The 20960-nt window shown below is 60.3% G+C and overlaps 3 protein-coding genes and 1 long non-coding RNA gene across 4 annotated transcripts; 2 read left to right on the plus strand and 2 right to left on the minus strand.

Moving 5' to 3' along the window:
- Positions 1–275: 275 nt before the first annotated feature.
- On the plus strand, positions 276–5887 carry EFNA1 (ephrin A1). The gene is made up of 5 exons (XM_044266505.1): positions 276–444; positions 3495–3790; positions 4653–4718; positions 4855–4905; positions 5052–5887. The coding sequence occupies exons 1-5, from the start codon at positions 353–355 to the stop codon at positions 5162–5164; spliced, it is 618 nt and encodes a 205-aa protein (XP_044122440.1). The 5' UTR covers positions 276–352; the 3' UTR covers positions 5165–5887.
- A 1050-nt stretch (positions 5888–6937) lies between these two features.
- Positions 6938–9226, plus strand: SLC50A1 (solute carrier family 50 member 1). Its single transcript, XM_044266504.1, has 6 exons — positions 6938–7080; positions 7389–7466; positions 7587–7710; positions 8219–8380; positions 8634–8753; positions 8836–9226. The coding sequence occupies exons 1-6, from the start codon at positions 7001–7003 to the stop codon at positions 8935–8937; spliced, it is 666 nt and encodes a 221-aa protein (XP_044122439.1). The 5' UTR covers positions 6938–7000; the 3' UTR covers positions 8938–9226.
- A 618-nt stretch (positions 9227–9844) lies between these two features.
- Positions 9845–10427, minus strand: DPM3 (dolichyl-phosphate mannosyltransferase subunit 3, regulatory). The gene is made up of 2 exons (XM_044266509.1): positions 10367–10427; positions 9845–10193 (listed from the first exon to the last, which is right to left on the minus strand). The coding sequence occupies exon 2, from the start codon at positions 10186–10188 to the stop codon at positions 9910–9912; it is 279 nt and encodes a 92-aa protein (XP_044122444.1). The 5' UTR covers positions 10189–10193; positions 10367–10427; the 3' UTR covers positions 9845–9909.
- Positions 10428–12318: 1891 nt separating this feature from the next.
- On the minus strand, positions 12319–14358 carry LOC122918269. The gene is made up of 2 exons (XR_006386578.1): positions 13878–14358; positions 12319–12563 (listed from the first exon to the last, which is right to left on the minus strand). It is a non-coding gene; the product is annotated as an uncharacterized LOC122918269 (long non-coding RNA).
- Positions 14359–20960: the final 6602 nt, after the last annotated feature.

Here is a 20960-nt window from a genome sequence, read left to right on the forward strand (position 1 = left end):
GCCTGCAGAGCCGCCAGCGAGCGAAGTCGCGGCGCCGAGCACCTTGGTCGCGGCCGGCGCTCAGAGCCAGCGCGGCTCCGCGGCCCTCCCCTCCCCCACCTCCTCCACCTCCTCCACCTCCTCCACCTCCTCCACCTCCCAGCCCCCAAGCCCCGCGGCCGCCGCGCACCGGGCGGGGTGGGGCGGGGCCGGGGGCGGGCCGGGGTGGCGGGCGGCGCCGGCCCAAAAGGCGGAGTCGCCTGGCGGAGGGGCCAGACCGCGCGCGGTGCAGAGGGCGCCGCCGAGACAGCCCGCGGCAGCCAGGACCCGGAGGAGCCCCTCGTCCTCGCCCGGCCGGGCCAGGCCCAGCGCTATGGAGTTCCTCTGGGCCCCGCTCTTGGGTCTGTGCTGCAGTCTGGCCGCTGCTGACCGCCACACCGTCTTCTGGAACAGTTCAAACCCCAAGTAAGCGCCGAGTCTCCGGCCGGCAGCCGGGTGGCACTGCCCACCCCGAGCCCCCCTGGCCCCGGTAACTGTCCCGGCCAGACCCTGACCAGAGGCGGGAGGGGTTCCGTAGACTTTTTCCCCCTCCCTTCTCCCGGGGGAGTACCCCACCCTTGGGCAGGAACCCGCCCGTGAAGACTTGCACAGGGATCTTTCTGCCTTTCCTTTCCTCCTCTTGGGCACCTCTGTTACCCTGAAGTGAGGGGCGCTTGCTGAACAGTTCCGGCCAGGGCTCTTGTTCTAGGCCCTTCTGCCACAAGCTTCTGTGTGTCACTTGGACATCTGCCCACATGGACAGGTACCTGATGTGACATCAGGGGTAAGCAGAATGGTCACTGCAGTCCTGGAAGGACCCTTCAGCAGGCCCCCTCAGGCCCCCTCAGAACCTGGCCTTCCCACTTTTAGCGTCTGTGTTCTGTGTTTGAGATGACCCTGGGGAGCCCCCCCACACACACACAAGGGGCCTTCCCAGTCGGCATAACAGGGGCACATGCGGTGTGTACATAGGCTGAGGGAGTCACCTGTTTATGAGATGGGGGGCAGAGGGAGGGCAGGGGAAAGGCTCAGAAGGAGTGAATGGGTTAAAAAGGGTGACAGAGGGCTCTGGGCAGGAAGGAGTTAATTTCTCCCGGGCAGGTTTAGAGCTGGGAGGCAAGTGGTATTGGGAGGAAGAAGCCCCATTGGACCCTTTGTTCTTGCCCTTGAGTTTTCTGAAGTTATGGGAACAATATTTGTGGGAAGAGGGGAGAGGGGGGCAGGGTGGAGCCAGGAAGGGGGCTGGGACGCTTGGGGTCAGGAAAAACACTCCACTCTGCTTAGCCACCCCCAGCCCTAGCACGCGTGCCCCCCCCCCCGCCAGAAAAATGTTGTGCCAGCCTCCTCTGACCCTGCGTTCACACTGCCTGATGGGGGTGTGGGCTGGGGCTTGTGGGTCTGGGAGGGAACAGCCAGCTGCCAACCCCAGAGGCCAGTGCCCTTTTGCCCACTGGCCACAGGGGCACCCGGGTCAGCCCTCTCCACCGCAGGCTTCCTGTTCTTCAGCTCCTCGCTCCGATCTTGTCCTAGTGGGAGAGAGCGAAGTCCCTGTTTATGCCCATGCCAGGTGCTGGCTGGAGGAGGAGGAGGGGCAGGAAGCCATGAGTAGGGAGGGGGGAACCTGGCCTTTTCCGTTCCCAAGCTCCCAGATTTCCTCTCTTTCAGGAAGGAGCCTCTTCCTTGCCCCCCTCCAGGCCTTCCCTTTCCCAGACCGGGAGCCAGAGTCAGAGGAGCGCTGAGTGGAACAGATTGTACTCCCAAGAGGAGAGTCATGGGTGCCCCCAGCAAGCACAGCTTCTGCCCTGTCCATCTGGCCACACGTGCGCACGCCCGCGCGTGCGTGGCCGCGCGCGTACACACACACACACACACACCCCTCCAGCCCCAGGACTGAAGAGAAGCCAGGCAGAGTGCAGTGCACAGGCGGCCAGGCCGGGTCAGCTTGCAGCACTGATGAGGGGGCGAGGAGCTGGTTGGGGGTGAGGCCGGCCGGGGTGACTCAGGGCAGTGGGCATCGGCGGGATCTCCAGGCCCCAGGCTCCAGGCCGGGGCGGGCGGTGAGGTGCGCGGCTGGGGCAGGAGGGCTGGGCTGCCTGGAGCCGCGCCCACTCAGACCCGTCAGCTCCGTGGGCCTGCAGGACCGGACCGGGCCCAGGGCAGGTCGTGGCCCCGGGGTCTGGTGGGGGGGGCATGCACGCTGGGCAAGGGAGATTCTCGCAGGTTCTCATGAGTGCTGGGGCGGGTGGCAGGGGTGGACGAGGAATGAGTCAGTGCCCGTCACGGGAATGGGGGAAAGACGCCAGGCCCAGAGCTGAAATACCTGTTCTGAAATGGCTTCTCTGTTTATCTCTCCAGAGAGGAATTTTAAAAGCCTCTCCCTCACTCGCGCGCCTCCTCCCCTCCCCTTCTGCCACCGCGACTCCCCCCCTCGCCGCGTCCCCGTGGGGGAGGAGCCCGGGGTAGCCGGGCGAGCGCTGGCACGCTGCCCCCAGGCCCGGCCGCGGTGGGGGAAAGGGGGGGGCCCGCGGCCGGGGCGAGGGGTGCCCACCCCAGAGGCCTCCCGTCCGAACTCCTCCCCTCCCCCCAGCCGGGCCGCTGCGTCCGTGGGCAGCCAACAGTGCTGAGTCCCGCTGGCAGCGCCGGGGAGTTCAGAGCCGCTGACCCGCTCGGAGGGGGGCGGGGGAGGCCCCTCGCCCGCCAGGATCCCGCCCCGCCCCGGCTGGAGCCAGGTGTCGGGGCCGCCCGGCTGGAGCCCGAGGGGCCTGCGGGAGGGAGCTGGCTGCCCCAGGGCTGGTGGGTGGAAGAGGAGGCCTCCCAGTGAGGCCTCCCGGCGCTCTTCCTCGGAGGGGGCAGTGGGGCTCAGGAAGTAAAGGGACTGGCAGGTCTGGGGTGCTTTGGGAGAAGAGGACAAGGAGGCCTGGGCCCGAAGCCGAGGAGCCGGCAGGGGGATTTGCTGTGGGCCCGGCGAGCTCGGGATGGCGGTTCAGGTGGCCCTTGTGAATGCACCCAGGGGCTCGGGCTGGGGGTGGGGGGCGACGGCCAGGAGTGGGGGACCTCAAAGCCGCAGGTGCTGTGAGAGCCGGGGTTCCTTGGCCCCCGTTGCCCGGAAGGGTCTCAGAGTGAGGGCTGCCAGCATTTTAAAGAGCCACTGGGAGAACAGTTTTGGGGAAGTGCTTCCCGGAGAAGAGCAGGACACCTCCAGGGGCCCTTCTGCGGGCGACGATGTGGGGGCCACACGAAGTGGTTGGTACCCGAAGGGCACTAAAGCGGACACTATTTAGAGGGTGAGTGAGAGGCAGCGTGGGTGGCAGGTGCGACTGAAGATGGTGTAAAGATCCCGAAGGGGTCAAGAGCCATAAATATGGAGAGCTGGGATTCTGGAAAAATCTTCACGGGGCCCAGTGAACATTTGGAAGCTCACAGCCCCAGCCTGGCCCCCGAGTGACCACCGGCTCGCTCTCGCTGCGCCCGCGCAGGTTCCGGAGCGAGGACTACACGGTCCACGTGCAGCTAAACGACTACCTGGACATCATCTGCCCGCATTACGAGGACCACACGGTGGCCGAGGCCGCCATGGAGCGGTACACCCTGTACCTGGTGGAGCACGAGCAGTACCGGCTGTGCCAGCCCCGGTCCAAAGACCAGGTCCGCTGGAATTGCGACCAGCCCAGCGCCAGGCACGGCCCGGAGAAGCTGTCGGAGAAATTCCAGCGCTTCACGCCCTTCACCCTGGGCAAGGAGTTCAAGGAGGGACACAGCTACTACTATATCTGTGAGTCCCCCGTTCCTGTGCCGGCCGCCTGGGGCCAGGCCAGCGGGAGGCACGTGCTCAGGACAGAGCCGCACATGGCTCCTTCCCATCCCGAACTGTTTTCATGCATTTGTGGGACAGCGTGGCGTGACCTGCTGCGTATGAGGCACTCCACTCTGCACAGCAGGCACAGAGATAAAACACTGTAGGGTCCCTGTCCTCCAGAAGGCTGGAAAGTGACACACACGGGGCACTAACTGTTAGAACAGCGGGCTGTGAAGATTCATAGCCTTGGGGAAGTGACGTGGGTACCTGCTGGGCTCGGGAGGCTCAGGGACGTGTTCCTGTTCCTGCGGCAGATGACCCAAGAGCTTAGGACAAGCAGAGACTCTGGCTAGGCACGAGGGGACATGTGCAGAGGGACCATGACGTCTTCAGAGACCTCCATATGGCTCGGTCTGGCTGCAGCAGGAGGGACCCTGGCAGTGGGGAGAGATAGACAGGGCTCATCACGGGGGCCTGGGAAGTGCGGAGGAGTTTGGACTCCGTCCTAAGACCAGTGGAGAGACCCTGGTGGCTTCAGGAGTTAGAAAATCTGCTCAGTGGGGCCTGGCTAGGGGGAACATAGTGTGAAGGCCTCAGCCAACTTCAGGCTGGGGGCAGTGAAGGACGGGCTGCAGCGAGGGTCCGGGTCTGTGTGCTTTTTAGCGCCACCTCCAAAGCCAAGAGTCATTGCAAAGAGTGGGAGCTTGAACAGGAGGCAGAAAGGGGGCAAACAAGGAAGGTGAGACACACAGATGAGCGGGAAGAGGGGGCATTTGTACTTGGGTTTTCTCCCAAAGAAGTTTCCTCCCTTAATGCTCTGCCCGGGTCTGTCTTGCAGCCAAACCCATCCACCTCCAGGAAGACCAATGCTTGAGGCTGAAGGTGATCGTCAATGGCAAAATCAGTGAGTGTCAGAGCCCTGTGCGCCTCCTTCCTCCGGCTATGTGCGGGGCCTGGGCTAGTGACCTGGGATGGCAGGGAAGTCCCACCCACCTACCTCCCCGGGACAGGCCCTGACCAGCCACCACTCTCCCTTTCAGCTCACAGTCCTCAGGCCCACGTCAACCCCCAGGAGAAGAGACTTCTGGCAGGTAGGTAGCTGGGCCTGGGGTCTGCTCACGGAGGTATAGAAGGCGGCTCCCTTGCCAGGCGGGGGCTGGGGGAGCCACGTGGAGCTGGGGGCCGGGGCCGCAGTAGGGTCGCTCACCTTGGGGGCACTGGCCCGCTCACCTTGCAGATGATCCAGATGCACAGGTTCTCCACAGCATTGGTCACAGTGCTGCCCCCCGCCTCTTCCCACTGGCCTGGGCTGTGCTGCTTCTGCCCCTGCTGCTGCTGCAGGCCCCGTGAGGGGGTGTGCCACATCTGACCTGATGATCGGAACGGGGCTAGGAGGCCAGACAGAGGCATCCCTCACCTGTCCTGGGAACCGTTCCCGCCACAAGCACAAGCTGACACTCAGCAGCCTCAAAATGGGTATTAAGGGTTTTGACCCAAAGGAGCTCATCAAAGCTGCCAGTGCCTTCCCTGGCTCCACCCCCAGGGACAGACAAAGAAGTGGGGACAGTCCTTTCCCCACCATTCCTGACCTCAAGCCAAAGAAACGAGCCGTGCGGACGTGGCCTCTTAAGAAGGGCACTGTAGGGGCCGAGGTGGAAGGGGCCTGGGGCCACGAAGGCGGACACTGAACTTGGCAGAGATGCCCCTCCAGAGAGAGCCGGGATGCCCAGATGAACTGACCGACGGAAAAGCACGAGACGGTTCCCTGCTTGGGAGCCAGAGAGCAGAGAAGCAGCGTGCTTGGGCTGACCCGGTGTCTCTCCTGAGGCTTCCGGAAGTCTTTGGAGCTGCCATGGAGAGGTAACCAGGCACTGCATCCAGTCCCAGCTGGGGGCAGCACTGCCCAGAGCGGTGCCCGCAGGGGGGCTGTGCCACCCTGTGCCTAGAGTGTAGCCGCAAGGGCAGGGCCCACGCGTACAGGATCTGTACATAAACTTGTGTGTCTGTGATTTCTACAACTGGAGTTTTTTTATACAGAAAAATAAAGCAATGTTGTGTTTTTTTTTTTTTAAAGATTTTATTTATTTATTTGACAGAGAGAGATCACAAGTAGGCAGAGAGGCAGGCAAGAGAGAGAGAGAGGAGGAAGCAGGCTCCCTGCTGAGCAGAGAGCCCGATGCAGGACTCGATCCCAGGACCCTGAGATCATGACCTGAGCCAAAGGCAGCGGCTTAACCCACTGAGCCACCCAGGCGCCCACAATGTTGTTTCTTTATTTGGACATGCTTGTCTGCTCCCCCACCCCTCCTAATTTAGGACCACTGAGTCTCGGCCATGTGCTAGGCTCTGGGGGACACCAGGTAGCAACTGGGCTTCAATTTTCTTCCTTCCCTCTGGAAAGAATACATGTCCCCGGCCAGCACGGAAGGCTGGGGTGCTTCCTCCTCTGTGCGCTACACGGCAGTCTCGGGGGCTCCAGGCTGCACCCTACCTACTCCGGCAGCGCTGGGCTTTGGCAAACTGTTGGGGGGCTCCTGCTGTTGAATGCGTCAGGGGAACACCGGCTGAGGCACGGCCGGCCGCCTGGTCCCACAGCCGCAGCAACCGGGGCGAGTGGGCCGTGGGCGGCTGCAGGGAGAGCTGTCAGCAGCGGGTCCTGCCGGCTGGACTCGGGGGTCAGCGGCAGTGCTCCAGCCCACCGGCCCAGTCACCCGAAGCGGGCAGTGTGCGGAAGGCAGAGGGCCTGACAGACTGTGATTCCCAGCAAGCCCCCTTATTTAGGGGAGACGCTGGGCAGAGGCTTCAACAATCCAGGGGAGAGCCTGGGCAGGTGAGGTTGCCATCCGGGCTCCGGGCGGGACAGGTCCGGTAACTGAGGTCGGCCACGACCCCTCACGCGCCAGAGACTTGAGGATGGGGTTCGGGTGAGTCAGGGGGTGAGCAGAGAGTGAGGGGCGGCGGGTGTCCGGCCTCCCGAGGGCGCGGACCCCAGGGGCGGGGCCTGGCGGCGGGGGCGGGGCCTGGTTCCGGCTGGGTGTCCTGTGGGCGGGGCTTCGGGTCCATTTCCGGCGGACGGCGGCGCGCGGCGGGGGAGGGGCCCCGGCGCAGGGGCGGGGCCCCGGCGGCGCGGGCTCCGGCCCAGTAAGCGGACGCGGGCGCGCGGTGCAGGATCCGACGCGGGGGCAGATGGAAGCGGGCGGCGCGGCCGACTCGCTCCTCTCCGGAGCCTGCGTGCTCTTCACCCTCGCCATGTACTCCACCGGCCTGTGAGAGCGCGGCCGGGCGAGGCTGGGCAGGACTGGAAGTCAGGAAGGGAGAGCGGGGACAGAGAGGTGGCCGCAGCTCCGGGCTGCATCCGAAACCTGGGTCAAAGTGGCTTCGGGTCGAGGGATCCAGGGCACATGGGCGAGGCTGGGCACCTGAGAGAGAAGCCAGAGAGCTGCGGGCGGGGGCGGGACCTGCAGTTGTCCGAGGACGACCACAGGCATCGGGGATCTCGACTCCCCCCCCCACCCCGCCAGCAGCTCGGTTCTCTCTTCCCATCTCTCACCTCTGCTTTCGGGTCCCGTTACAGCTCGGATCTCAGGCAAATGCGGACGACCCGGAGCGTGGACAGTGTCCAGTTCCTGCCCTTTCTCACCACCGACATCAAGTGAGAGGGGTGACGTTTGCGGCGGGAAGGGTTGTGGGGGGAGGAACGCTGAAGAGGCCCCTTGGGGTCCCCCTCCCATCCTCATCCCCGTGGCGAACGACCCTCCTGTCCACCCTGCAGCAACCTGAGCTGGATGAGTTACGGGGCCTTGAAGGGTGACGGGACCCTAATCTTCGTCAACGCCACGGGCGCCGTGCTTCAGACCGCGTATATCTTGGTGTACCTGCACTACTGCCCTCGGAAGGTAGAGCCCTCCCGCGGACCCGCCTCTCTGCCGCGCGCCCTGCCGGGCTTCCCAGAAGGTTAGGAGAGACCGGCACTGCCACCTTTTCCTGGAAGGCCCTGCAGCCTCGCAGTCCTCCTTCCTCCGTGGAGCCGCCGTCTGACCCTCACAGAGCACCCGCCCCGCGTTTCTGGCGGGCTAGTAGCTCTGCCTGGCCTGATGGTGCCTTGCCGCCCAGCTAGCTGAGGGACTGGGCATGTCTCCGATAGTTCCTTCAGTCAGGGCCAGTGGCTGAGAAATGAGCTGATTAGCTGTGCTTCCCCAATCATACCAGCATTTATTAAGTTACTACTGTGTGTACCAAATTCACACGGAAAACAAACCCCTTCTCTGCTAGAAGCCGCTAGTGCTGTGGGGGATGGGACATGTGTTTGTCACTGGAAAGAGGGAAAGAGGCTTAGTCCAAGGTCAGTGAGTCCAAGAGGGCTGCTGGAAACATCTAGAAGGAAGGCTACTCTCTCCCCTGCAGCGTCCCGTGCTCCTCCAGACTGCGACCCTGCTGGGGGTCCTTCTTCTGGGTTTTGGATACTTTTGGCTCCTGGTGCCCAACCTTGAGGCCCGGCTCCGGCAGCTGGGCCTTTTCTGCAGCGTCTTCACCATCAGCATGTACCTCTCACCACTGGCTGACTTGGTGAGTGGGGGCTGTCCAGGGAAGTGGGGGCAAAGAGGAGGGTCAGGGTCCCTTAGCCAGAGGCTGTAGCTTACCCTCCGAAGGAAGGAAGATCCTGAAGAGAGGGCAGTAATGCTAGGTGAGTGGGAGGCAAGAGGAAAAGGCTAGGTAACAGAAGATCAGAGGAGTTTGACCCTTTTTTCTGAGGAAATCCGTAGACAAGTGGGAGCTCTACGGGGCGTCTGGAATAGGGTCTTCCAACCTCGTTCCGCAGGCCAAGATCATTCAGACAAGATCAACCCAGCGTCTCTCCTTCCCACTCACCATTGCTACCCTCCTCACCTCCGCCTCCTGGACCCTCTACGGGTTTCGGCTAGGCGATCCCTACATCATGGTAAGCTGAGCAGAGGGACGGGTGACAGGTGTGCACCGTGGAGAAGCAGCCCCTCTCCTCATAGCAGCCCTTGTGACTTCAGGTGCCCAACCTACCAGGGGTCCTCACCAGCATCATTCGCCTCTGGCTTTTCTGGAAGTATTCCCGGGAGCAGGACAGGAGCCATCCGCTCCTGCAGACCTGAGGGAGTTCACCCGACCCCTGGGTACCTTAAGGCCAATCTGCTACCAAAGAGAGCTCCTTATCGCAGCTGTTTGTGCTGACCGGCTCCGTGAGCACAGCAGGTTGTGGAAAGGAAAAAGACAGCTCTGAGAACCGAGGGACCAAAGAAAGTGTTTTGCTTGGAAGATTGGCTGGGACTTGGGAGATGAATCACTTATTTTTTATAGATTATATTTTTAAATTGTGGACCTTGAGGTGAAATCCTTAGAATGTGCCTTAAAATAAATCGTTGCCTACCCCTGCCCATCAAAGCGTAGTCTCTGTTTGATGATTCTCAACCTGTCTGCTCTGGTGACGGGCAGAAGGGGCACTGCCTGATCCACAGTTGTTCCACTGGCTGGGGTCAGCTCAGAAGACGAATCTGAAGGAACCAGGACGGCGAAGAGCCCTAGGAAGGCCTTCAGAGATCGGAGCCCGGGCGTAATGAACAGAATTAGGATTTCCAGGGGCGCCTGGGTGGCTCAGTGGGTTAAAGCCGCTGCCTTCGGCTCAGGTCATGATCCCAGGGTCCTGGGACCGAGCCCCACATCGGGCTCTCTGCTCAGCAGGGAGCCTGCTCTCTCTCTGCCTGCCTCTCTGCCTACTTGTGATCTCTGCCTGTCAAATAAATAAATAAAATCTTAAAAAAAAAAGAATTATGATTTCCAGAAGTCCTTCCTGTCGGCGTCAAAAGGACCAAGAAAGTGAGATGACAGTTCCCTCTCGAGGGGTCTGGAGTCGGGGGCCTTTGCCTCCTTCGGAACAAGGAAGGAGGCGGGACACAGACAAGGATGCTTAGATAAAAGCGGAGGTGACCCCAGGAAGGCGCCCCCTCCCCCACGGCTGGGACACGGAATCCCCAGCTCCCGCGCCCCAAAAACGAGACAGAGTTAGAAAATAAGCTGCTCTTTAATGGGCGGCGGGAGAGAGGCTGCGGGGGAACGCGGCCGGGGTGTCAGAAGCGCAAGCCCCGGCGCGCCAAGTCGGCCCGGGCCTCCTGGATCTGGCTCTGCAGCTCGCGAGCGGCGTCCTCACAGTCATGGAAAGTGGCCACGCGGTAGCCCACAGTGCCCAGGGCGTAGCAGCCGGCGGACACCAGCAAGTAGGCCGGCAGCGGCCACAGCACCTCCCGGCATGACGAGGGCAGCTCCAGGCCCAGGGCTCCCGTGGTCAGAGCCGCCCAGGTGGAGCCCAGGAGCGCCAGTCCCCAAAGCCACTGCGCTAACTTCGTCATGGGCACTGCGGGGAGAGAAAGCGCGGATGGCGGTCCCTTCCGCCCCGCCACCCCCTCTCTGCCTGAGGCCAGTTCTCTGTCCCCCTCACCCACCCTCCGTAACAGCTGCCCCCAGGACCGCTCCGCCGCGGCTCGCGCCCAGCTCGCGCCCCGCTTTCGGGCCTCAACCCGCACTTACCGCCGCCGCGGTCCTCCCGGCCCGACGCGGCTCCGACGTCAGCGTCCGGAAGTTCTCTCGGATCGCGCGGCCTTCTGGGAGTTGTAGTCCGCGAGGAGGCTGCTCTCGCGCAGCCGGCGCGCGGCCTTCTGGGAGCTGTAGTCCGCGCGGTGGTTCCTGGGGGAAGGGGCGGCCGCCGCTTGAGTGGCCACTGCGTTGGGCGAGCGGCCGGTTGCGGCCCGAGGGCCCGGGGGCTCCAGTGGGGCTTCTGTCCCTCGGGGCCCGCCTCCCGCTGGCTGGAGTCCTTCCGAGGACAGTCTCAAACTTTGCAAGGAGATGGGCATGTAATCCGGAGCACGTCTTCTTCCTTTCGCTGGACGTTCCGTGGTCACCGGGCTGGACCTCGGAGAAACGGAGCCGCGCGCGCCCCCGGCCCGAAGCAGAGGCCTAGACCACTGACCGCGGCGCCTCGAGAGCGCTGTTAGGACGGGGTCGTCGCACTTGTGAAGAGCCGCGGGGAGCCGCGGTGCCCCCCGCAGCCCGGGGGCGGGGGCTCCCAGGAAAGACGCGCGTGGGGCCGGGGACCACCTGCGGAGTCGCGGGTGTGGACCCAGCGGTGTTCGAGGTGGGTTCGCGGCGGGCGCGTGGGCAGGGCCCGGCCACGCTGGGCCTCAGGGGAAGGGCACGGACGACAGCTGCCCGCGGGGGACCCCCGCCCCGCGCCCCAGGCCGCCCCTGCGGCTGACCCGAGCACACCCGGGGGGGCGCGGGCCGCTCAGCAGACCGGGGAACCGGCCAGAGCGGGGTGTGGGGAAGGACCGAGCTCAGCGCAGAGTTAAAGGCGGGTTCAAGCCGAGCGTGAGTTCGGCGAGGCATCGGCAAGCCTGGGCCGCGCCGGGGCCGAGGGTCCACCTGGTAACTACAAAATTAAGGTAATTAATTTAGAGAATTATGTAATAGATAACTACGTAATTAAGATAAACACAGAGCGTCGTGTCCAGACGCCCCCACTTGAGGCTTTGCGCGGAGGGAGGAGACGGAGGCCGCCCCCGGCCGAGCGACCCAGGCTCAGACCTGACCGCCCTGGGGGCTCCAGGTTTCGGAGACCCGCGCCTCTCAGCCGCCCGCACCTGACGTGGACTGACAGAAGCACTTTGTACGGAGGCGCAGTCTCGGTAGAGCGGGGTCGCTCCGCTGGAGGCCGGCCTTCCCGGCGCTGACCGTGCACGCGCCGAGCACCGCGGGGTGGAAGCCCGGGTGGGTGGGGGAGGGGAAGGTATGAGGGGGTCACCGGTAAAGAAACCCATAACCTCGCCTTCCATGGCCGGCGGCCAGTTATGTCTAAAATGGAAGAGAGGAAATCAACGTACGAGCACTTGACCGCGAAATATGATGTGTACCCAGGGAGGCCGCCCAGGGGCGGGGCTTACGGAGCAGTGCCCGGAGAACTGGAGAACGGGGGCCCGGGTTTTGCATTAAGTGCCTTTGGAAAACGAGTTTGCTTTTTACACTATGCAAATTCTGTTGTTAAAGAAAAAGGACAAAAAGCTTTATAAAAATTTGCTATAAGGGGCGCCTGGGTGGCTCAGTGGGTTGAGCCTCTGCCTTCAGCTTAGGTCATGATCTCAAAGTCCTGGGATCGAGCCCCACATCCAGCTCTCTGCTCAGCGGGGAGCCTGCTTCCCCCTCTCTCTGCCTGCCTCTCTGCCTACTTGTGATCTCTCTTTCTCTGTCAAATAAATAAAATCTTTAAAAAAAAAAACAAAAACTTTCAGATTAAAAAATTTTTTTTGTTATAAGGGGGGCACCTGGGTGTCTCGATCGATTGAGCATCTGCCAAGGGTCTGCCTTCGGCTCAGGTCATGATATCGCAGGGTGCTGGGATCGAGCCCCACGTTGGAGTCCCTCATCCTCACCTCTCCCTCTGTCTGCAGCTCCCCTTGTTTGTGCACTTTCTCTGTCAAAGAAGTAAATAAAATCTTAAAAATATGTATATTTTTTGCTATATGAACTTCAAAGCCCCCCCTCCACCCACTTCCCTTTCCATCTGAAATGCTCCTGGTTCTTCACTCAAGACCTCCCAGGTCATAATCCCTTCCAGAGCCGTTCAGCGGCGAGTTGTCAGCTCCGTAGATCCAGAAATTCTGTTTGTCCATCCCCAGTAGACAGCCACTCCCAAGAACAGTTTTCTGGGAAAGATAATGAGGAGGGGTTTGCCCTACAACACATAAAGACAGATAATAAATTACAGCATTATAATAATAATCAGAAAAATAAACATTCATTGAAGGGCTATGATATGTTGTGCCCTATGGGACATTGTCGTGTTTAATTTTCACAGAATGTTGTAGTAGATCATTTCTATCATCATATATAAGTGAGGAAGCTAAAACAGACAGATGGTGAATGATAACTTGCCCAAGGTCTGGCAGATAGTAAGAAGAACCATGCCATCCTTCTCGAGGGTTGGTGCTTAGTGGTTTCAACCTCCTGGTTCCTGGTCTAGGCGGGGGCAGAGAGGGGTCATCACTGCGACTGACATTTGCTGACTAAGTGCTGTCGTGCATTGTCTCATTCAGTCTTCACAGCCCCGTATGGAGTGGGGACTGTATCTCCATGTCACAAATGAGACCATGACACAAACCCCACATAATGTGACCTCTGAGCTTGCCGACTCTGCCACCCCAGTATAGTGATTCTCTCCCTAGATCAGTGCATCACAATAAAAAGGGAAGAAATAGATTTTTGAAAATGTACCAATTTGCATATAATAGAGATGGCAGCTCTAGCAAGTAAGGGAAGACTAAGGATTTAAAAACCATTTGCAGGGGCTCCTGGGGGGCTCAGTGGGTTAAGCCTCTGCCTTCAGCTCAGGTCATGATCTCAGGGTCCTGGGATTGAGCCCCACATTGAGCCCCACATCGGGCTCTCTGCTCAGCAGGGAGCCTGCTTTCCCCTCTCTGCCTGCCTCTCTGCCTACTTGTGATTTCTGTCAAATAGATAAATAAAATCTTTTTTAGAAAAAGAAAGTTAAGTTAGATTTTAATCTCACACCTTATCCCAAAATAAATTCCCAGTGCATTAAACACACACACACACACACACACACACAAAATGTGAAAAGTGAGACCATAAATATGCCACAAGAAAATGTGGGTCCCTATTTCTCTGTGTTCCACTCAAGCTTCATGTCCTTCAAGGTTGCAGGGTTGGCCACCATCTTCCTCCTCCGAGCACCCGGGCTCTTTCCACAGCTCGCACTAAGTGTGATGATCAGTTTTTCTAACCTGCGCGGCTCGCCCAGGGACAGTGTGGCTCCAGGACCCAGCACAGTGTGAGAAACCTAACAACGCTTCTCTAAAAGTAAAGCCGAAGGGACAGAAGGAAGGACAGGTTCCCATCTCATGGTCTCCAGGGAGACCGGCCCAGCTTTCCTGGTCCCAGGAACTCGAACTACTCCGGAGACTTCCACCTGTTGCACACAGCGCCTTTGGCCTTGGACAGTGCTCGGCAGAAGCTGGCAGATTCTTACCATCCAAATCCTTCCTCTTCAGTCTTTTTGCAGACCGTCCCTCTTCTGGAGCCATAGGACATGCTACACGTGATTATAGTAGCATATGAGAGGCACTATGGCTCAGTAGATGAAAGTTTGTGCTTTTAGGGGTGCCTGGGGGGCTCAGTTGGTTACGCGTCCGATGCTTGATCTCGACTCAGTTCCTGATCTCAGTATCATGAATTCAAGCCCCAAACCGGGTTCCGTGTCGGGCGTGGAGCCTATTAAAAAAATACATACATGTATATATTTTGGGGCTTGGGGGGTTTAGAGTCTGGTCGTCCTGAGGCTGGGTTCTGCTCTGTCTTTTCCTTAGCTGTATGAACCTGAGCCTCAGTTTTTCTGCCTCAATAGTGGAGCCGATAGCTGTCCTCCCTCCTGCGGTCGCCCCGGAGAGGAAAGGAGCTGATGTGGTAGGCTGCTGGCAATAATAGTGCGTGCACGGGGAAGTCTGCACTGGGAGTTGGTCCCCTTCCGCGGCTGAGGGCGCCCCTCCCGGCCTCCCTTCCATCTTCAGAGGTAAGTTACTCCTGGATGGTTCAGCTCGTTTGTGGGGGTTTTCGGCTTTTGTTAGCTTTGGTAAGAGAAAGACACGCTCCCAATCTGGGAGCCCTTATTCCACAGTCTACTGGGTGGGGAGCTATGCACAATGAGACCCATACAGAGGAGGGCTGACTTCACAGAGGCCAGAAGGCCCGGCTGATACTGGAAAGATGAGTGTGAGTCGCTCAGGTGGGGAGGGCACGCAGGGCCCAGAGAACCCTGAACGAAGCCCAGATGCGGGGTGTAATTCTCTGTGGCTGTCTCTTGGACAAAGACGCTTTGAGGGGGAGTGGCAGGCGATGGGGCTGGAAAGGCAGGCTGGGGCGGGCTGCTAGAGCCCCTTGAAAGGATGTGTGTTGTGGGGCGGGGTGTTGGTCCCTGAGGTCGGGCGCCTTCAGCCCTAGAAGAGTGCGTGACCCCCATGTGTGCCTGAGTGTCTGGTGGAAGGCAGTTGAGCGTTCTGGGCACCCACAGGGGCCAAGCTGATTACTGAGTCCTTGGGGGAGGCCCCAGTGAGTCAGGCTGCGTGGCCTCCAACTCTGTCCCAAGGGCTCCCATAGCTCCGCAGAGGCAACAGGACAGACACACGTGTAATTAGCAGGGACGCTCCCCACATTATAGCCAGGCTGGAGGGGTCAGAGGAGATCGGAGACGGCGCTACTGCTTGGGTGGGGCGGAGGGGCGGCGTGAGTCAGGGCTTCCCGGAGGTGAGCTGGCGGAGATGCTAGCCTGAGGGAGGAGGGCCCCTGTCACAGCCTGGCCGCAGAGAGACAGACTGGCTGATTCTGGACTGGGGCCCGTTTGGAACGGATGCAGGGGGAAAGGTGAGGTCCCATGAAGAGCTCACAATGCGGCCTGACCGTGGTGCGCTGCTCCAGGACTCCGGAGTCTATTTAACACACGTGTGCCAAGCACCTGTCCTCCCCGGAGCCGTGTTCCGGGGAACAGACCAGGCAAACCACCCGCTTTCAGGGAACATTCGGTGAAAACAGATAGGTTTCCTGCTTTGGTGAAGTAAGTGGTGGCAGACAGACAAACAGATCAGTACTTAATGTGCCGAGTAATGAGTGGCGTTAGGAGGGGAAGGAGAGCCAGGTAAGGGGCAGAGGGGGGTACGGAGGGCGCCGTGCACACAGCGCGGCCAGGGCACCGGGAGCGGTGGAGGCCAAGCTGGGATGGGCGAGCACAAGACGTGGGGGGCAGCTGGGGCCGGGGGCTGGGCCGTGCCTGGCCACACTGGCTCAAGAAACTTGGCGGGCACCCTCGGGTCTGAAGTTCAGCCGCAGCCCTTCCTTCACGTAGCAAATTGTTTTTTCTTTTCTTTTCTTTTCTTTTCTTTTTTTTTTAACTTTCAGATAATCTCTACACCCAATGTGGGGCTTGAACCCACAACCCCAAGATCAAGGGTCACACAGTCTCCTAATTGAGCCAGCCAGACACGCCTTCATTATAATCTTGAGCAGCTTATTTTAACTTCTCCTTCACCTGCCCGCATGTCATTTCACAAAAATGGTATGTCCGTCAGGGCTCCGTAGAGAAACAGAGCTCATGGATGGACATATGTTACGCAGAAAGAGATTTATTTTAAGGAACCGGCTAGTGCAATTGCAGTGACTGGCAAATCCAAAGCCCACAGGGTCTCACTCTGTCAAAACTTGACTTCCATGGGGCGCCTGGGTGGCTCAGTGGGTTAAAGCCTCTGCCTTCGGCTCAGGTCATGATCCCAGGGTGCTGGGATCGAGCCCCGCATCGGGCTCTCTGCTCAGCAGGGAGCCTGCTTCCTCCTCTCTCTCTGCCTGCCTCTCTGCCTACTTGTGATCTCTCTCTCTGTCCAGTGAATGAATAAAATCTTTAAAAAACAAAAACAAAACAAAACAAAACTTGACTTCCAGGGTGCCCAGGGGCTCAGTCGGTGGAGGCTCTGGCTCTTGGTTTTGGCTCAGACCATGATCTCAGGGTCATGGGATCAAGACCCTTGTTGGGCTCCACGCTCAGGGCTGAGTCAGTCTGCTCCAGACTCTCTCTCTCCCTCTCTCAAATAAAGACAATCTTTAAAAAAAAAAAAACCAAAACCCCTGACTTCCTCCTGACCTTGATGGGAAGCAGGGGGCAGAAGGCCAGGCCGAGGGGTGAGCACGGACGCCCCCAGGCACCCTACAGACTGGAGACCCAGGGCAGCACCAGGGCTGGGGGTCAAGTCTGAAGGCCACCCGCTGCGTGGGGCAGGGGTACGTCCTCGTGGGAACGCTTGTCCGACACCCGGCGGGCCGGCGGCCGGCACCGCTCAGCCCTTCCTCCCGGGCCTGACCTTCTTTGCCGCTGGTGCTCGCCATCCACATGGCAGTGAGAGAACTGAACTCGCTCCGGTCGGGGTTCAGTCTGAGCTCACCTGGCTTGCTGTAGGACCTCCACCGGCTAAGCGTTCAAAGACAAAACCAGAAGGCAGGTCATCCCGAGTTCAAGCCCCAAGTCCCACCGTCCGGAGTCCTGTCTGGAACCTGGAACTCTCCACAGAGGCTGGAAATGGGGGCTGGAGGCTAGGCAGGAAGACGAGGGGCTCGGGGTGGGCTCCCCCTAGACCCTCACACACCGGCGCGCGCGCCTCGGTCCTACGAACGCCCCATGGAGCAGCCTGAGGTCAGCCCCAGCAGCCCCGGGGCCCAGCAAAGCCCACTGCACTGCCCCCCACTCCTGCAGCGCAGATTCACCCTAAAACGGGCAGGCCCCCCTGCTCTTCCAGCCTGAGGGCAGGGCCGCTTTCAGAGAAGAGCGCCTCACACCCGGAGGCCATTGGTCTGAGGCCTGTTCCCTCCGCCTGCGCCCAGCACACCGCAGCCCTCCGACGGGACCGAAGGAGCCCCCATACGGGACCCAACCTGCTGTTTCGGGATCTCCAAATAGATACAGAGTCACATGAACCTGAGATGCCCGTGATCACAGGCCCTTACATTGTAAAAAGAGAGCCTGCAGCTCCCTGTGAAGGAAAACTTCCTAAAAATCCCGTAATAATCCTGTCGCTAGCGTGACTGTAGGATATTGTAATTTTGTGTCAGGAAGTGTTCGTTTGGGACGTCTGGGTGGCTCAGTTGGTGAAGCGTCAGCTGTTAGCTCAGGTCATGATTCCAGGGTCCCAGAATCCCGTCCGTGCGAGCTCCCTGCTGGGCGCGGGCAGCCAGCCTCTCCCTCGGCCGCTGCCCCGCTCCTGCTCGGGCTCTCGCTCTCCCTCTCTCCCTCTCTGACAAATAAGTAAAATTTAAAAAAAATAAACAGAAAACCAAAAGTTAAAATACAAAGTGGAAGCACTCGTTTGTTAACCGTGAGCACTTCAAACGTGTTTCCGCTGTTCATCCTGAGGCTTATCCGGAGCCTCACCAGACACCAGGACCGTGTGCCAGGGGCGGCTGTGGGGGCGCAGGCAGAAGACACTAGGTTGGAGGGAAGGGCGCCCGCCCCACCCCCAGCACGGGGTGGCAAAGGCTGGGGGAGGGACAGGGCAGAGGGGGCTGAGGGGAGGGGGCAGGGGAGAGGTGACCACCAGGAAAGGGGCTGGGGGAGGGCCTGGGGCGCGTCCTGCCAGCCTCTGGCTGTCACTGCAGGTGAGGTCAGGGCCTCCCTCCGGGGCCACCAGGGGCCTCCCTCCCTGTCTCTCTAGGAACCGGAGCAAATATTCTGCACAAGCTCTGTGTGGCCGGCTTGCTCGCAGCCCCAGGGGCCTGGGGAGGCAAGGTTAGGGAGCAGGGTCCTGGCCTGCCCCCGAGGAACTTCCACTCTGCTGGCAGAGGCAAAGAAAGCTACCTGAAGCCGAACAGTTAAGTGCCACCACTGGCGCCCGTACCAGTGTTCCGGCCATTGTCCACCTAAGAGGGCTCTGAGACCGACCCTAAGTCCAGGAGTGTCAGGGCAGGCCCTCCCGGAGGCCCCCGAGGGGGCAGGGCCTCCGGCTGGCTTCCCATTCTTCTGTGGTTCCCACAGCGCCCAGGGCCTTCTCAGCTCACAAAGAACGTCAGTGCTGGCTTTTGACTGAACCTTTCCCCTTTGTATCTGTCTCTGCGTCTCTCAGCATCTCTGTCTCTAGGAGTCTCTGGCTCTCTCTTGTTTCCCAACATCCTTCCCGAGCCCCTGGGGAGCAGAGCTGGGGGGCCGGGCAGTGGGAACCAGACTGTGTCCTGTTCTCACCAAGGACAATAAGGGCCGGAAAGGGCTGGAGCCAAGGCCTGGCGCGGACTCTGTCGCTCCCCGCCTGTCCTGGGCGCCCCCCACCCCCCCATCCGACCCTGTGGTGTCCCGTCACTCCAGTGCCAGTCCAGAAGGGGTCCAGCCTCTGCCAGGGATTAGGGAGCTCTCTTACCTCCCCTTCCCACTGCCCTTCTCTCTGGTGGCGCCACCTCCGCCCCCAGACCTGTGCCTCCGGGGCAGGAGCAGCTGGAGTGGCCTCCTCTGCAGGGCTCCCCACACACCCAAGGCCCCGTCCCCCTGTATTATTTACTCCTGTTTCCGGAGCTGGTGGCGGTGCTGGCGGGCGGGCGGGTGTCAGGGCCACGTGTGAGGGAGCAGGAGGAAGCATCTGGCTTCCCCCTGTCCTCCAGGGAACTGCTGCTTCCCTGTCCCCTGGGCCACCAGCCACCAGGGTGGAGTGGAGCCCAGGAGAGCAGGGGCCAAGAGGTTAGCGCCTTTGCCCTTCCCACCTTCAGGCCTCCAGAAGCCATGACGACCTCACGCCCCCTTACTTAATGATGCTTATTAGTGGGTAGGATACCCCTGTCAGGGTTAATTGATAGGTTAAGCCTGCAACCTACAACTAGGCACCCCAAGATAGGCTGGGCGGAGGGCTGAGGCTGTCCCCAATCGGCCTTGTAAATGCACCTGTTCGCTGAAGGGGGTCATTATCCCTGAGCCACTTGGCCCTGGTGCCTACACAGTGGGTGGCAGCAGGTGCCCCAATCACTTGGCATGTTCCTGGCCCTGCTCTCCGACTCTTCCCCACCCTTCCTGAGCCTGGCCCTATACCCAAACTCTCATCTTGGAGTCAGGGTGCCCTCAGGTGGCCAGATCCCTCCCCGCCATGTCTATGTTCCCTTGGCTGGGATCTGGCCCTCTGCCCACAGCTCCCACCCATTAGGCGGACGTCAGGGTTTGACAGAGGGTGCCCTAGAACCAACTCAGCTTCCCTGTAGATCCAGGGTCTGTTTTTGACAACCTTTCATCCTCCCCAAGAAGGTACCACATACCACAGCCCCCTAACCATCACTAGGTCAGTTAAGAGCCTAGAGCCGCCATTCCCTTGCATGGAGGCTCTGCTGGCCCTTGGATGCTCTTTGCCTCCGCTCCCAGGGACACGTCATTCGGGAGCCATCAGTCTGATGGCCATCAGACTCCAGCCTCCAAGACGCCAGTGTTTCAGGGCCTGCCTGGGAGGCTGGACAGACTTGGGTCAGCCGCAATCTTCCCCTGCCCTCGGGGCAGGCTTGACCAGCAGGTACGAGCTAACGGCGCCCTCTGCAGGAACCCTGGGCACACTGCATGCCACTCCCCCAAGCTAGGGACTGAGGAGCGTGGCGTGGGTGGGGTGACCTCTCATTAGAGGGCGGCTCTAATCCTTGCCCAGGACCCCCTCCATTCACTTCTTCGCCTCCACTGGGACTCCATCCCTACTCAGACACATCTCATTTACAGTGTTTTCTTGCCAGAAGGGCAGCTTCTGCCAACCAACCCACGTCTTCAGTACCCACGACCAAGCACTGTGCAGGACACGAAGCTGTGGACACTGAAGCCCATGTCATCCAGCAGGGGAGATGCTGCGCCGTGGCCTCAGAGGACAGGCACTCTGGACGGAGAGGTGCCCCTCAGGGCAGAGCACAGAGCCGGACCTGAGAAGCCACGTCCTTATTCCCATACCCTCCCAGGCTGATGGCTTGGTCCCTATCATTTTATACGCTTTGCTAAAGTGCAGCAAGTCTCTGATCTCTTGGTTACAAGGCAGAGAAGAGAAACGGAGGCACCTGAACAAAGAGGGGGCAGTGATCGACCTTAGAGTCTTTCAAAGCACAACCATCTGTTTGTGCTGGAGGTGACGGATGGGTCCAGGAGGGCAACATCAGCAGGCACTCCCCTGCCCCCGCAAGGCCTTGGAGCAGAAGGGGCAGGAGGCTTGTTTGCTTCGGGTGGGAAGTCAGAGTAACAAGGCCCCAGAGGTGTAAAGGAACTCCTGGGGCAGCTGCAGGGGTGACAGTTCTGCTCCAGGATCTACTCCCCTCTGATGGGAAAGGAGGGCTTCCTGCACTACAGCCTGGACCCCTTTTCTGAAAGGTCAAGACGGCAGGTCACCCACGCGCTTTTCTTCCACCTGGAGACTTTCACATTCACGGCACCGAGAGCCGTCCATAAACATCTACTAGAAATGAACCTAAGAGGAAGGCAAGCCCCCCGATCCCCGAGGTCTGAAACCAGAGGTATCCGAATGCCACAACCTTCGGCACACCCCTGCAGGCCTGGGCAGAAGACGCCACAGCACATCGCAAC

The sequence above is a fragment of the Neovison vison genome, chromosome 10 (assembly GCF_020171115.1).
Source record: "Neovison vison isolate M4711 chromosome 10, ASM_NN_V1, whole genome shotgun sequence".
Taxonomy (NCBI): domain Eukaryota; kingdom Metazoa; phylum Chordata; class Mammalia; order Carnivora; family Mustelidae; genus Neogale; species Neogale vison.

Coding starts and splice junctions, on each gene's coding strand:
- EFNA1 (XM_044266505.1), top strand. CDS start 353: ATGGAGTTCCTCTGGGCCCCGCTCTTGGGTCTGTGCTGCAGTCTGGCC. Junction 4,719..4,854: donor GATCGTCAATGGCAAAATCA/GTGAGTGTCAGA, acceptor TCTCCCTTTCAG/CTCACAGTCCTCAGGCCCAC. Junction 4,906..5,051: donor GGAGAAGAGACTTCTGGCAG/GTAGGTAGCTGG, acceptor CTCACCTTGCAG/ATGATCCAGATGCACAGGTT.
- SLC50A1 (XM_044266504.1), top strand. CDS start 7,001: ATGGAAGCGGGCGGCGCGGCCGACTCGCTCCTCTCCGGAGCCTGCGTG. Junction 7,711..8,218: donor TGCACTACTGCCCTCGGAAG/GTAGAGCCCTCC, acceptor TCTCCCCTGCAG/CGTCCCGTGCTCCTCCAGAC. Junction 8,754..8,835: donor TAGGCGATCCCTACATCATG/GTAAGCTGAGCA, acceptor TTGTGACTTCAG/GTGCCCAACCTACCAGGGGT.
- DPM3 (XM_044266509.1), bottom strand. CDS start 10,188: ATGACGAAGTTAGCGCAGTGGCTTTGGGGACTGGCGCTCCTGGGCTCC.